This window comes from Copidosoma floridanum, unplaced genomic scaffold (genome assembly GCF_036245765.1).
Source record: "Copidosoma floridanum isolate Cflo_tuat_1 unplaced genomic scaffold, Cflo_Japanese_pri ptg000031l, whole genome shotgun sequence".
NCBI classification, from domain to species: domain Eukaryota; kingdom Metazoa; phylum Arthropoda; class Insecta; order Hymenoptera; family Encyrtidae; genus Copidosoma; species Copidosoma floridanum.
In genome coordinates, this window is record NW_028321908.1 from 2575492 (window position 1) to 2590037 (window position 14546).

The window sequence follows — 14546 nt, forward strand, 5'->3', positions numbered from 1 at the left end:
TTAAAGTTTTTAATTAAATTATAACAATCATTATGTAGTTTCAGCCTGATACTTACTTCTTAATCTGGCAACTCATGTATTGTATCGTCCTAAAACTTTTAAGTGATATATGTTGTACATCTGCATTTTTTAAGTATTATTATGATCTTGTAGCCATAATGTAAGGTTAATAAAAATTGGGTGTGACTATCACTAGTACAACAAAAATTTTTTTATATATTTGTATCATCAAATTACTGGGCCCATATCAATATTTAAGTACTGCTTACGCACTCTCTGTCTGTCTATTTTTTTTACAATAACAAAGAATTTTTTAGAACTAAATTTAAGAAAGTCAAAAAGGATACGCTTAAAACATTTAAAACTACTGGTAAGGACTGAAAAATCTTCTCCAGGTAATTGTTGAACATAAAAACTCCTGTTAATCATACAGTTTCTCCAGTACTCGAGTTTTGACGGGCTGTGCATTTATACACACCATAGATTTTGATAGATTTAGTTCTTGGTTGAACTACATCTACAACATAATTTGAATGTTAAATATTGAGGTAAAATTGAAAGATGATTTTGTGCTTCTCGATAATGTTGATGTAGGAAGTTTGGTGTGACTTTATCACTGACATAACAAGCAAGTTTTTGTTAATTTATATCATCAAATGTATCGGAAATCACTTGTTAAACCACTCTAAAAGTCATACAGAACTTCTTACATCTAAATTATCGATAAGTGGAAAATAATTTGTGATTGTACCTTACAAAATCGAATATAATTGATTTTTAAGTCATCCTAACGATTACAAGAGTAACTTGGAAAAATTTGAGAAAAGAAGTCAAAAAGTGATTCCTTAACATTCTATATCATGGCAACTGTTGAAATAGGATAATTATGACAGATAGTTAATTTATTTTTTATTACTTGATAGTGAGCCAACTCAATCGACATTGTACTGACGTAAAAATAAGTGAAGGTTCTGTCGTATAAGACTATACATAATTAGTTTAAATTATTTTCTTTTATTTTTGTGAATCGTAATGGTCTTTATATATCTAAGCTTGCGTAATTCTAAATAGAAATGACTTGATTAATTTATTATACCAGTTTTACAAATAATAATAACTTATTTTTTCACAGTATTTTGATTGCAGAAATCATATAAGAGTCATACAACCGATGGAAGATGGTAGACGGTTATATTTATGTGGAACCAATGCTCATTCTCCAAAGGACTGGGTTATTCATGTAAGTTATTTTTTACACTAAAAAAGTTTAAGACTATGAGATATTATAAAAAACAAAATTAATTTTTCTTTGGTTCAGTTAGTTTATTTTGTATGTTTAAATTGCTGGGAAAATCGAATTGGTAGACTTCAATGAGTGTTTTTCATTTTGCAATAACGATGAAAGTTTGTTGGACGTTCAAATTATAAGGAATTGTTGATGAGAATAATAATATTGTTTAATTCTGTAATTGAAAATAAAGTCACAATACAGATCTGATCATATATTCTACGTAAATTTTTAAGTGAACAATAGAACTTACAGATACATTCTTAAACAAGTAAATTCATTTTACATTCAGGAGAAGCCATGAATCTGTTTCAAAGTCTTCTTCTCCCTTAGCACTATGCTTTGCTTAGAAACTGTTATGTAACTTTTCTTGTATCATTTATAATGGATTAGGACTAACATAGACGAACTATACAGTTTGGATGATGAAGGTCATCACCAAAAACTAATGACGAAGTATAAAATAATAATGAACATTGCAAGAAAACTCACAGAAAAGTGTTTTAGATATTGAACATGGAAAAAATGTGAGACATTGTATAACTATAAGTTAAGCGATGAAAGGCCACTTAACAGAAGACATGAACTGGCATATAATCTGAAAAATGGATAAAAAGAGAAATGACAAAAAAATAAATAAGTAACACAGAAAGTAAGTAACCTGTTTTTTTTTTTTTTTTTTTTTTTTCAAAGATTTAAGGAATATGGTTATAGCATCATTGGCACAAAAATAACTTTTTTTGTGGGCGTGTGCTATTGATAAGCGAAAAATGAGATTTCTTTAACTCAATCAATAGAAGAGTATCCTATTTGCATTATTGTCTTACATAGAAAGTAAATAGCCTCTTGTACAAAAAAGTGCTTATTGTATAATGAACCGATAAAAAAGAGGTTTTATTGTTTTTTAATTATAAATACATTCTAAAAGTACTTAATTAGGTTTATTGTTATAAATCGTCAGGATTATTTTTATAGAAAAAGATAAGCTGACCCTACTTTTTTTAATACAAATTCTTTAACAAGTTTTAACATTATTATGATAAGTAAAATCTGTTTTATAAGTTATTATAGTTAGATCAATCATAAGCTGACAAAAAAGCTTCCTTGTTTCAAAAAAAAGTTATTTTATTTGCCCTATTGCTTACAGGTCAAGTCAGCTTGTATCTTAACTCTACTACCTCTTCCTCGTCTAATTCTCAAAACCGACTACTTGTAGATCCTGCGTTATCCGGAACCTTCTTTTATGGCAATGATTGCTTATTTTTAGACACGAAATCAGGTTTTGCTAAGACAAATAACCATCTCTTGGTACACATAATCCTTTCTTTCTTACGACTTTTTTTAAAAAAGAATTATCACAATACATTTATTTAATTACTTATAAGGACATTGTTAAGATTTATGAGTGTTAAAATAACAGTGATGTAATAAAAAGTCATGTAATCAATCTTTACATTAAATCTTGAAAACCATTAAACTATTCAAATACATTTTCATTATAAATAGTTAGATTTAATTATTTTAACTGTTATGAGTGGTAATGTAAGCATGTCAATTGTTGCGTAAAAAAGCATAAGTATGTCACACTTAGTATTAGCTTTATTTAGCCTTAAATTCAAAGGAAATGAATCTTATTTTTTATAAATTCAGCCAGACTTTGAGCCATACATTTAGCCAGACGTTGTGTCATACTTTGAGCCATACTTTGAGCCTCACGTTCAGCCATACATTTAGCCCAACGTTCAGATAGACATTGAAAAATGTTTTTAGCAGGACTTTAAGCCAGTTATTTAACCAGACTTCAAATTTATTTTTTGAATACTATATTTTAATAACACAACATTATGTTGTGCCATTAATCTCTTGTTTTCGAAGTGTGATGAGCGAGACACTACTTTTTGATTAAATCAAAATATTGACAATTTCCTCCAGTTTTTACGTGTAATTGCAGTTGGAATATACAAAATCAGTATTTGCAGGTCAAGGGCCAAAAAGTAAGAAAATTAAAAAGTGACACTGAATGAAAACGACTGTCAGTTCTGGCTTTTATCATGAAGGGAGAAAAAGCATTGTTCTTTGCATCAAAACAAACCTGTTTGTTAATGCATTTCTTTAATGTACAAGAACCTATACGTACTCAAAGTATCATCTAAATTAGTGACGTGGAAATCACCCATACCAGAAATTACATATTTGTGACTTTCCGTGCTAAAAAGTGTCTGGCGCCAGGCGCCATGTTCCCGGTAGCACAGTCCACGAAAACTTGAATGTTAACTCGTTGTTAGTTTCTATTTATTCGTGTAAACTTGAATGTTAGTAACTATACGATATTGTAACAGACACCATGAGAATTTGTTAAGATAACCATTTAGTAAACAACACGTTGATAAAGAAATTAGCTACATACACTCATTCGTCAGTCAAGGAAAATGTAAGCTAACAAAAACATTTACAACGGCTAAATCTGCTTTCCAAGATTTTACACTGCGCGCCTTTCAGCCATATTCTTGGTAGTACGAAATAATCCATGCGCACTAGAGAAACCTAGGACACATTTTTGAATGGAATGTAGCAACTGTATAAACTGTGCCCGTACGCATATGTACAAACTTTTGTAACCCACTCTTATCATTCGCGAACCAGGTTAGAAAATCATTTGGCATTTACAATCCACAACTTTAAGTGCCTTAAAACTCATGTGAATTAGCACGGCAAAATTTTTTGGCCATCAGAAATAATTGTATCATTATAATGTACAGTTTCACTCTGTTGGTAACATGTACAGAAAAACAAATGACAAAGTTTGAAGTTTGAGGTCTAGCATCGTGTTTGATGATATAGTCTTATTATATTACTTAATAAATACAATTATTTTATAGATGCACTGTGTTTGTCAAGTTTAAAAAAGAGATCATGCGATTTTATGTATGTAATACATAAGGCCATACATTAAGCCAGACAATAAGCCAGTCATGCAGCCAGACATTCAGCACTACTTTTATACATCTAACCATACATTCCGCCAGACTTTGAGATAAACTTTGAGTCATACTTTAAGCCGTTTAGTTGGCTACACTTTAAGCCATACATTTCGCTAGACATTGTGCTAAACTTTGAGGCATACTTTTAGCCACATTTTTAGCCATACTTAAAACATGACATTCAGACAGACATTAAGCCATACTCGTATCTATACAAGTTTTCACGTGAACCCACAGTTGGAATATACAAATCAAGTGTTAGCAGAGCAAAAGCAAGAAAGTGAGAAAATTAAAAGGTGACACTGGATGAAACCTACTTAGAATTCTGGGTTTTATCATGAAGGGAGAAAGAGCATTATTCTTCACACCAAAACGAACGTTTTTATCAATGCATTTTAACTATGTACGAGAACCTATAAGTACTTTAGGCATCGTCTAAATCAGTTACGTTAGAATAACATGTAAGCTTGGCACGTCTAGTGACGTCTACCCACAATTGGTAACATATACCATATGGTGTTTGTCACCTAGCGGCTGCACCCACAAATCGATATCAACGCATGCTAAGTTGGTCGCATGCTCACCAGCCACTCTCGCTTCCTAACTTCACCCTCACCGAATTCAGCAGCATCCGGCCTACACCTGCAGCTACACTTTTTTTCCAAGAAAATGTTAATCAAATTTATCTCCACTCCTTGACTCACCACCGGTCCTACCCCTGATTAACGTTCTGATTTAGGGATTAAATAGAACCGTGCCCTGCGGTTTGCTATCTTTTCAGGAGGAACGGCTGACCAACAAGCAAGTAGCCGGTATTAACTAAAGGGAGTTATTTTATTCAACGTCAGTCAGATTGTATAAATTATCGTTATAATATTTGTGAATCAATAAATTAAGTTTTGCTAGCTATTTAATTGAGATTTTTATTTCTTATAATATATTACCAGCTTAACACGCAATCTACTTCACTGGCCAACCTAGGAGAGCTGTCAGCCTCTAATTAACCATTACTCCTAAAGGTACTGGTAAATTACTTTTAATACTTTAACTTCATTACAAACACTGTTGAACACAAACGCATTCGCTGTTTGCGCTCTGTACGCTGCATTCAAATTCTCGCGCACTAAAATTGCGTCGAAGAGCCACGACGTAACACGCATATGTACATACTATGAACATACTTATTTAACCAACTCTAATTATTCGCGTTATATGTTAAAAGTTTGTTTGACATTAACAATACACAACTTTAAGTACCAAAAAACTTCTATCTACATGTCTGTCTAAATATTGGCCTAAAAGTATGGCTAGTTGTCTAGCTACATGATTTGCTTATAGTCTAGCTCAATATCTAGCCTCATACAGTTAATATTTAAAATTGTATAACCTTTACTTGGAATTTGACCAACACACTGCATTAAAAAAATTATTGTGTTCATAACATAATCAGAAATATATCATGAAGTACGATGCTGTACCTTGAATTTAATACTTGGTATTTGTGTTTCTGTACAGGTTATAAATCTAGGGAAACAGTACATGATAGTTATATATTTATTTTTTATTGCTAAGAAAGTTTTGCCCTGCTAATTTACATAACTTCTTAGAACCTCAGATACGTATAAGTTCTTATACTTAGCCGAAATGCATTAACAAAAAGGTTTGTTTTGATACAAAGAACAATGATCCTTCTCCCTTGATGATGAAAGCCAGAATTGAAAGTCGTTTTCATCCAGTGTCGCCTTTTAATTTTGTTACTGTTAAGTCTTCCCTTTGCAAACACTGAGCTCATATATTTCAACTGCGGGTACACGTAGAAACTTAGGGGCTTTGTTAATCTTGAAATCTAAATAAAAAGTAGTTTCTAGCTCATCACACTTTGCAAACCAAAGGTTCATGGCACAACATAACGTTGGGTTGTTAAACTATCGCATATAAAAAGTCAATTGGGAGTGCATGTCTGTTTGAATAACTGGCATGCATGAAGTCCAGCTTAAAGTATGGCTTCATATTTGTTCGAATGTTAGGCTAAAAGTACGGCTGAAAGTGTGCCTTAAAGTATGGCACAGTGTCTGGCTCAAAGAATGGCTAAACGTGTGGATTAAAGCATGGCTCAAAGTATATCCCAAAGTTTCGCTGAATGTCTTGCTCAAAGTCAAGCTAAATATATGACTGAATGGATAACTAAAAAGATGGCTAAATGTCTGGTTACATGGCTTATTGTCTGGCCTGGTATAGTTCATATATTAAATCGTATAATCTTTTCTCTAAAGTATCCTACACAGTGAATTTGTCAGATAATTGTATTCATTACATAGTAAGAAATATATCATCAATCATGATGCTGAATCTTGGAATTCAAACCTTGTCATTTATTTTTTCTGTACAGTATACGAACACAGTAAATCTGTACATTATAATGATACGATTATTTCTTATCGCTAAAAAACTTCTACCGTGCTAATTCACATAAGTTTTGAGGCAATTAAAGTTGTGGATTGTCAATCTAAAACGAACTTCTAACCTGGTTCGCGAATGATCAGAGTTGGTTACAAAAGTATGCCCAGATGCAGATAGGTAATTCCGACGTTACTGACTCAGATAATGCCTCGATTACGTATAGGTACTCGTACATAGTCAAAATGCAGTTATTCAATGGTCTGTTTTTATGTAAAAAATAACGCTCTTGCTCTTTTCATAATCAGAGCTGGAGTTCAAAGTAGTTTTTATTTAGTGTCGCCTTTTAATTTTATCACCCTTTGGCGCTTGCTGTGCAATCACTGAGTTTATATAATATATCCTCACAATGGGTACATGTAAAAAACTTGATAATATTGTGAATCGTTAGTTAGTCATATCTTAACAAAGTTTTCACATTTAAATCTGCAACCTGTGCATACATTTTGGGTCTGAAACCTAGTCAAGAAGATTAGCTCGCTCATCACATTTTGAAAACAAAACTAAGTGGTTTAATAGCACTTTTTATTGTTAATTTATTCAACTATAATATACAAGAGAGTGTACTTCTTTTTATTGGTTCATTATACGATAAGCGCTTTCTCGTACAAGAGGCTATTTATTTTCCACATAAGACAATAATGCAAATGATCTACGCTACTATTGATTAAACTAAAGTCATCTAATATTATGCTTATTGATAGTCAAAATGGTAGATTCACTCGACCTAACCATTTTCGATCATATATCTGAACATTGAGGGATCAACATCTATTGACTGTATTGCGTTACCAGTCAAACTAACCTTTGCAGAATCGGCTACTTAAATACTTGTTTACTCAAAAACTTTCTGTTTTCGAGACTTGCGCCTGTGGACAATATTTTTCAGAAAATCATGATCTAGAACATATGTTAATTTCAACTAATTTTACCGAACCAAAAGTCCATTAACTTGCTGCGGGGTTCCTTAAAATCCAATATTATTGCTTAATATTTACTACGAGTTTCCAAACGAGCCATCTTACTACTTGAATATATCACCTGCAAATTAATAGAAGATTAGAAACAAGTCATCCTGCATAAGTTAAAATACTAAGAACTTATTCTAAAACTTGTAATCATTTGCATACCTCAGCAAAATTTTCAGCTTTCACTCTCATTATAAGCATTTAGGCACCAATGCAGTAAATACGTTATGTAATTGTATTTGATAAATTCGCAAGATTGCTCATAAAAATACTGAAAAATCAAGAATTAAAACTTATTTTAGTTACCTTCAAGATTAAGTAAACAAGAGTAAAAGAATATAAATTGCATTAGGCAGCAGACGAATGGAACAATAATATTAGCTGAAGTTAGATATGACAAAGATACACAAACTACAGATGTTAAACTAGAAGCTAACGTATGGGTAAAGAAAGAAGAACGAGTGCACAAATTTGATCAATTTTATAATGATTTTTTGAAAGTAACAGCTTAACCAGACTTAAATACTATGCTGTTACAGAAATAAGATGAAGAAATAATACGGAAATCTCAATTAGTACGCAGATGACTTATACTTTAACAAAAATTACTTAATATACTTAACAAAAATGGTACTATTGAAATTTGGAAAGGAATATAATTTACTCAATATACTTTTGTAACTATAGCAGCAGTTAATGCAACAGAATTTACTTATATTGGTAACTATGATTTAAAACACTTGCAAATAAACTTGATAATACATTGTTAATAACTCAATAAAATGAGGAATAGAAAAGTAGACTTGAAAATTATGATTTCGTTTAATATTAATAAGCTTTTGATAAAACATACTCTTTTATGGATCTTGTATGTAACCTTTTGATAATGCGTTATACAAGTTGAATACTCCAATTTTTTAAATTTTATATAGTTTAATTTCATAAAACTATCAATGACTTACTTGAAGAAATGCAAGAATTTACCTTGACTAGTAAACAAGAAATAATAACTTAAGCATAAAATACTTACCAAGCAGCTTTCATCCTGAATTTCTGTCAACTACATTTACTATTCAAAATTTTAGATATTCATCGTGCTGCTACAAAAGATAAAAAAACAGTGTCATGGTAAGTCAAATGAAAATAATAAGTAACTGTTACATATTAGAAAAACAAATCTCTATTTTTACACATGTTCAAACTATAATTATTATAATTATAATAATAATTACGCTACAGAAAAAAACTTTTTGAGAAATATTAGAACAATTTGCTCAACAAAATAAGATTTTAACTGAGAGTTTTCATTTAAAAAAAGACATTTGCGGACGATGATAGTTTGGAAAAGAGTCCAAAAGAAGCAAAAAAAATAAAAATTAAACCACCTACGGCTCGTTCTATTGAGAAAACACAGTCTCAGATTTCCGCGAAATATACCACAAAAGCGTAAAATTGATTCATAGAATACATATTAAATTCTATCTTAATTTCAGGCTTAAAAATAAGTTTAATTTTAAAGGTAAAAGAAACACACAAAAAAGCATTGGCATAGATTATCATTTCAGTAAAGTCATTTAATAATCATAAAGTAAGAAATTCACATGACGTAAATTTTTCGACCATATACAGACAGCCGTAACTATTATTTGGTCTACTAAAAAATTTTTGAGAAATCTAAAAGAATGCTTCCTAGAAAAAATAAAATGAAATAATTTCGAGGTCCAAAATAATGATAACATAAAAAGGAGAAAATTACCTAGCAAATTTTTGGAGAAAAACGAAAATAAAGTCCCCGTAGGGTTCCCATAAGACTTATTTTGCTTTAACCATGAGATACATTCAAACAAAAATTAAGATTGTACAGTGCTATTATAGAATTAAACAATAATGATCCTAAATATTGAACAAATTACGCTGAACCATTAATACAGATCCTTTGGATTAATAATGAGGAAAAAGATATTATATAATTCCTATTTATATTTCCAAGAGTAAAACATACAAACAAAACTACTTATGCGATGGTAAAAAAAACTTATAACGTCAAATACGTGACCTAGTTTTTCAAAATTATCATTTTCAAGATAATAATTTTCTTTTTAAAACCTTAGGTCAAGAAAGACAGTTTACCTGTCTATATTAAGTAATAGTTTAAGAATAAGCCAGAAACAATGTGTTCACGATTCAAGAGAATTGGAGTCACATAACTTAATTTTATTATACTATTTTAAATTTTTATTGCTTGAAAAATCATTGACTCTCTTCAACGTGAAAAGCTATGTTTATTTTATCCTAAAATCATTGTTTATTAATAATATTGCTTTGTAATGTATACATATATATTTAAGTACTAGTGCAGCCTTTGTGTAGCATTTTGCGCACTCACCCTCCATAAATAATTATGCCATCATGTTTTTTTAAGCTTATTCACAAAATTTCCTTTATGGATTTTAATTACCTCATTACTTGTATTCTAGTGTTATTCCTGTTATTATTTTAAGCTTTATATTACGAAAATTTAAACGAAATTTTTTAGATGCTTTTTTTATTAATAAATAAAAAATATTAGTCATAAAACATTTTATTTGCCATTCGACATTATAAGCATTGAAAGTATTTTTCTAGAAAATTAAACTGTTGAAAAAAAGTTACACGAAATAGATGTAGCTTCAAAAGCTTTGAAAATTGTGTTCAAAATGTTGAAAGATTGAAGTAATATTGACTTGCCCTTTAATACTTATTTATTTATGTAAGACGCAATTTCAGGAAAGTACTTCCAGTGATCCTGCATGGGTATATAGCCTTTATGATTAACAATACTGTATGAGGCTCATTTTTATGAAAAACTTTTAGAATTTTAAACTTAAAAAATAACATACATCGCATAAATAAGGAACTTGCTTTTTTGTTAATGAATATTGAAAATAAAACAATGAAATCATTTAATATTTCTGAAGAATGTGGTTACATTGGGGAGTCGTATTTTTTGAGTGTAAATTTGTATTTAATGACCAATAATTAACACGGGCCATGCAAGTAAATAATAGGGAAAGGGAACTAAGGGAGAAGGGGCTCGTGGCAAGGTATCCTGGCGTATTTTAACGTAGTTAGTTTCTGCCCTTGCTATCTCAAGTTAGAAGATACATCTACTTTTGAGCAGATAGAGCAAGGTTTTTAGCAATTCATTGTTTTGTTATACTGTTCTGAGTCACGAGGCACCCATTAGTATTTTAATGGGGAAAATAATAAATGTATGACAATTAATCTAAAAACTCTCGAAACTAACTTACTCATTTATTCATAGAATTAACAACAATCAAACTCCATCGTGCAACTAGATGATTTAAGCAAATTTTTTTTTGCATGCAAAATTATATTGCATCCATACATGAAAACACAGCTTTCTCTATACCAAGCAAGTTTAACCTTCTGTTAAAATTCATACTTAGCGGCCCTATTATCGAGCGTGGAGTGCATTTAAAGAAAAATAAGGAATAATAACAAAAGAAAGGGATAGTTTCGTTCTTGATTGCTAGCTAGAACTCATCAGTGTGGCATGATAGCGATCTAGCCACAGACAAAAACACGACTAACAATTGCACTGATACGTAATACTATAACGCTGGCAAGATTGACATAGAAGGTTGGGATGCAAGCATGAATTTTCAACCGTATGCCTATAATAAATCAATTAATCTAAAAACTCCCGAAACTAACTTGCTCATTTATTCATAGAGGTAACAACAATTGAACTCCATTATGCAACTCGATGATTTGAGGAGAATTATTTTTTTGCATAAATGTGAGTGAACAAACAGTTTTCTCCATACCAAGCAAGTTAGAGTTTAAAAAAAAAAAATAATAATCCTGCTCAAATCATCGAATTGCATGAAGGAGTTCAATTTTTTTTAACTCTATGAATAAAAGAGTAAGTTAGTTTCGGGAGTTTTTAGATTAATTGATTTATTATCGGCATACGATTGAAAATCCATACCTGTTTCCCAACCTTCTACGTCAATCTTGCCAGCATTAGAGTATTACGTATCAGTGCAAGTGTTAGTCATGTGCGTCTATGGCTAGATCGTTAGCACGCCACACTGATGAGTTTCAGCTGATCGACGATGAAATAATTTCTTTCCTTTTTTTTATCATTCCTTAATTTTCTCTAAATGCACTTCACGCTCTTTAATATGGTCGCCAAGTATGAATTTTTACAGACGGTTAAACTTTCTTAGTGTGGAGAAAACTGCGTGTTCATGTGTGGGTGCAATATAATTTTGCACACACACATACACACACAAAAATAATTTTGCTCAAATAGTCCAGTTGCATGATGAGTTTAATTGTTATAAATAAATATATTTTTTAGCCTCCAACGCTGCTTGAAGCTACCACTGATGTTCTAAGGAGATGAGCAGACCCTACAGCTTACATCTGTATAATAATTATTTTTTGTTTACTCAACTAAAACCTTAGCTTAAAACGAAAAATTCTGTTCACATAGTATTAAAACTGAAATTTCCCCACTCTATAAAAGAAGGAGAGGCATTGTACTAAGTGGGAGAAAACCGAGGCGATGAGCGAGCGAGAATCAGCATAGAGCGGCAGTTCCAGCAAGGAGTCGATAGCGAGTGGTAGGTTCGTACCCTGTAGCTCATTGTCCTTCCTCTGTTACTCATTTTAGAGTGCTTTTTTCTCATGTTTGCTTTTGGTACTAATATATATGTATATAAATATAGTAAAGACGACTTTTGGGCTCGTACCCTAAATTTCGTTTTTCCATCCACATGCTCTATACCTTTTTTTGTAAGAATCATCTAGGTCATGATCTTGTGATTAAAATAATTACCTTTGAATAATAAATGAAAAAACAACAGAGGAAGTAACTAGTCTCCGTGAACAGGAATTGACTTGAAGAACACAAGATAAGTATACCTCTAAAATTTTTTCCAATATAGTTTGCGTGAAAGCACTAGCATTGCTGACACCAAGAGCATTTTCAGTGTGTCCTTATCCCATCTTCATTATATCCTAGAAGGTACTTGCCGGGTTCGTGACAGTTACCTGTCATGTTCCAGATGGGCCCTTGACTGGCATTCGACGAATATTTGGTTGTATTTAACAAGCACTTGGTGGGTGCTTTGTGATAACTGGATTAGTACTTGGTAGGTACTTAACCACTATGAGATACCATGATTTTCTTGTAATCTTTTGTTCGATATTAAAATTATTTTCACTATTTATTTAGTTGAAACTTTTTTCAGTTGTTATTTTTGTATAATATACTAACAATCCTAATGATAGTAACGTAGATATGATCATAACAGGTTTCATGGCTGTAGTAGAAAATTTAAGTAAATAGTAATTTGACCTTGGTAACATTTGTATTCAACACGATTGAATGTTGATTGCCAAAAAAGTTTGGTGTTAGAAGATAAATGGAAAAAATAGTCAATTGAAAATAAATGAAATATTTTTCAACACAATATTAAGAAATTATGATATTCTTTCTAGCATAAAATATTGTTATTTTCCAGTGGGATGCACTTTTTTACAATAACAAAAACACAACTTTCTCTTTTTCAACTGCTAATTATTTAGATTCAAAGCGTTATTACTACGGAATTTTAAGAACATATATGTTGACATTTGCCTAAGATAACTACTATGAACTTGTAACTGTGTATGTAATTTTTTTGTTCATTTTAATTTTATAAAATTCATTAATCATGTACCTACACTAAAAATGCTTTTTATCTGATGGATGAAACAGAACTCTTGATGCAATACCATAAGTGATCTTATAATTTAGTATTGTTACGTACACTTACTATAAATGTAACTGAGTACATCGTCAAGGATACATTAATAATTGCCCTTGCCAGTTAGTACAAAGTTTTTAAGTTCATCAACTCTACTTATCGATTTCATTAGCTTTCGTGCAATGTTGAAGCTACTCTAGATTTTCCTTTTTATTCAAAGAAGTTTTTTTTCATTCTAGCACACTGCATATTTTTTGTACAATTTTGTCTAAAAAAACTGTAAAATGAAACATAGTTGCATTATATACATTTATGAGGTACACGTGTCGGTACTTTTTATTTACTATTTTGTTAATTTTTAAAATTCATATCTTGTTTTTTAAATTTACATTGAAAACATTGTTTTCTATTAACTGTGGTCAAATAACAGTTGAAATATAATGGATTTTTTTGTTATAATAAATAGGAAAATAGATTTCATAATAGTATATTGTATTAAGATTCCAACGTATTTCTCTTGCATGGTTTGAACGTATCTTATATTCCCCATCGCTGCCTTTCTTGTTCTTTTCCTGTCATTACCACCATCCTAACTCCCTAAGTATGTGAGTTCTTTGTGCGTGTCTCTTGCAAAGTTCCCCTCAGACGACTTGGTCATCTATCTGGCTGAGTACTATTTGCAGAGTGCAGCGATCGTCTCAAGCACACACCAGCCATTGTCAAGTTTAATGGTAAGATATTTTTCCAATAAGCCACCTAACTTTCTGTACTAACCTTTTAATTACCAACAGTGACTTTATCCGATGAGCTGGCCAAGTATTGGTTTTCCTTCGAAAAGGAAGGCATTGGAGGCTTAGACATCACTAAAAAAATCAACTATTTATTTTAACATTCGGATACGTGGTATCTCGGCATCCTGGGTACTTATCCCATCGAAAAACCCGAGAAATAATCTCGAGAATCTTTGACGGAATTTGAACCCACCACCCCTCGAGTATCTCTGGCTAGGAGGCTAGCACGCTAACCACTAAGCTATCGAAGCTCTTGAATATAGGTTTTATATTATTTAGCTCATTCATACCTTGCGTAG

At 31.3% G+C, this 14546-nt stretch overlaps 1 protein-coding gene across 2 annotated transcripts in view; it reads left to right on the forward strand.

Annotated features, from left to right (window-relative positions):
• Sema2a (Semaphorin 2a) overlaps window positions 1-14546 on the forward strand; it is a 735635-nt gene that overhangs the window by 363230 nt on the left and 357859 nt on the right. For both annotated transcript variants that reach the window (XM_089597226.1, XM_089597227.1), the window contains exon 5: window positions 1133-1240. In XM_089597226.1, the coding sequence (XP_089453352.1) occupies window positions 1133-1240 (108 nt within the window). The remainder of the gene's footprint in view (window positions 1-1132; window positions 1241-14546) is intronic.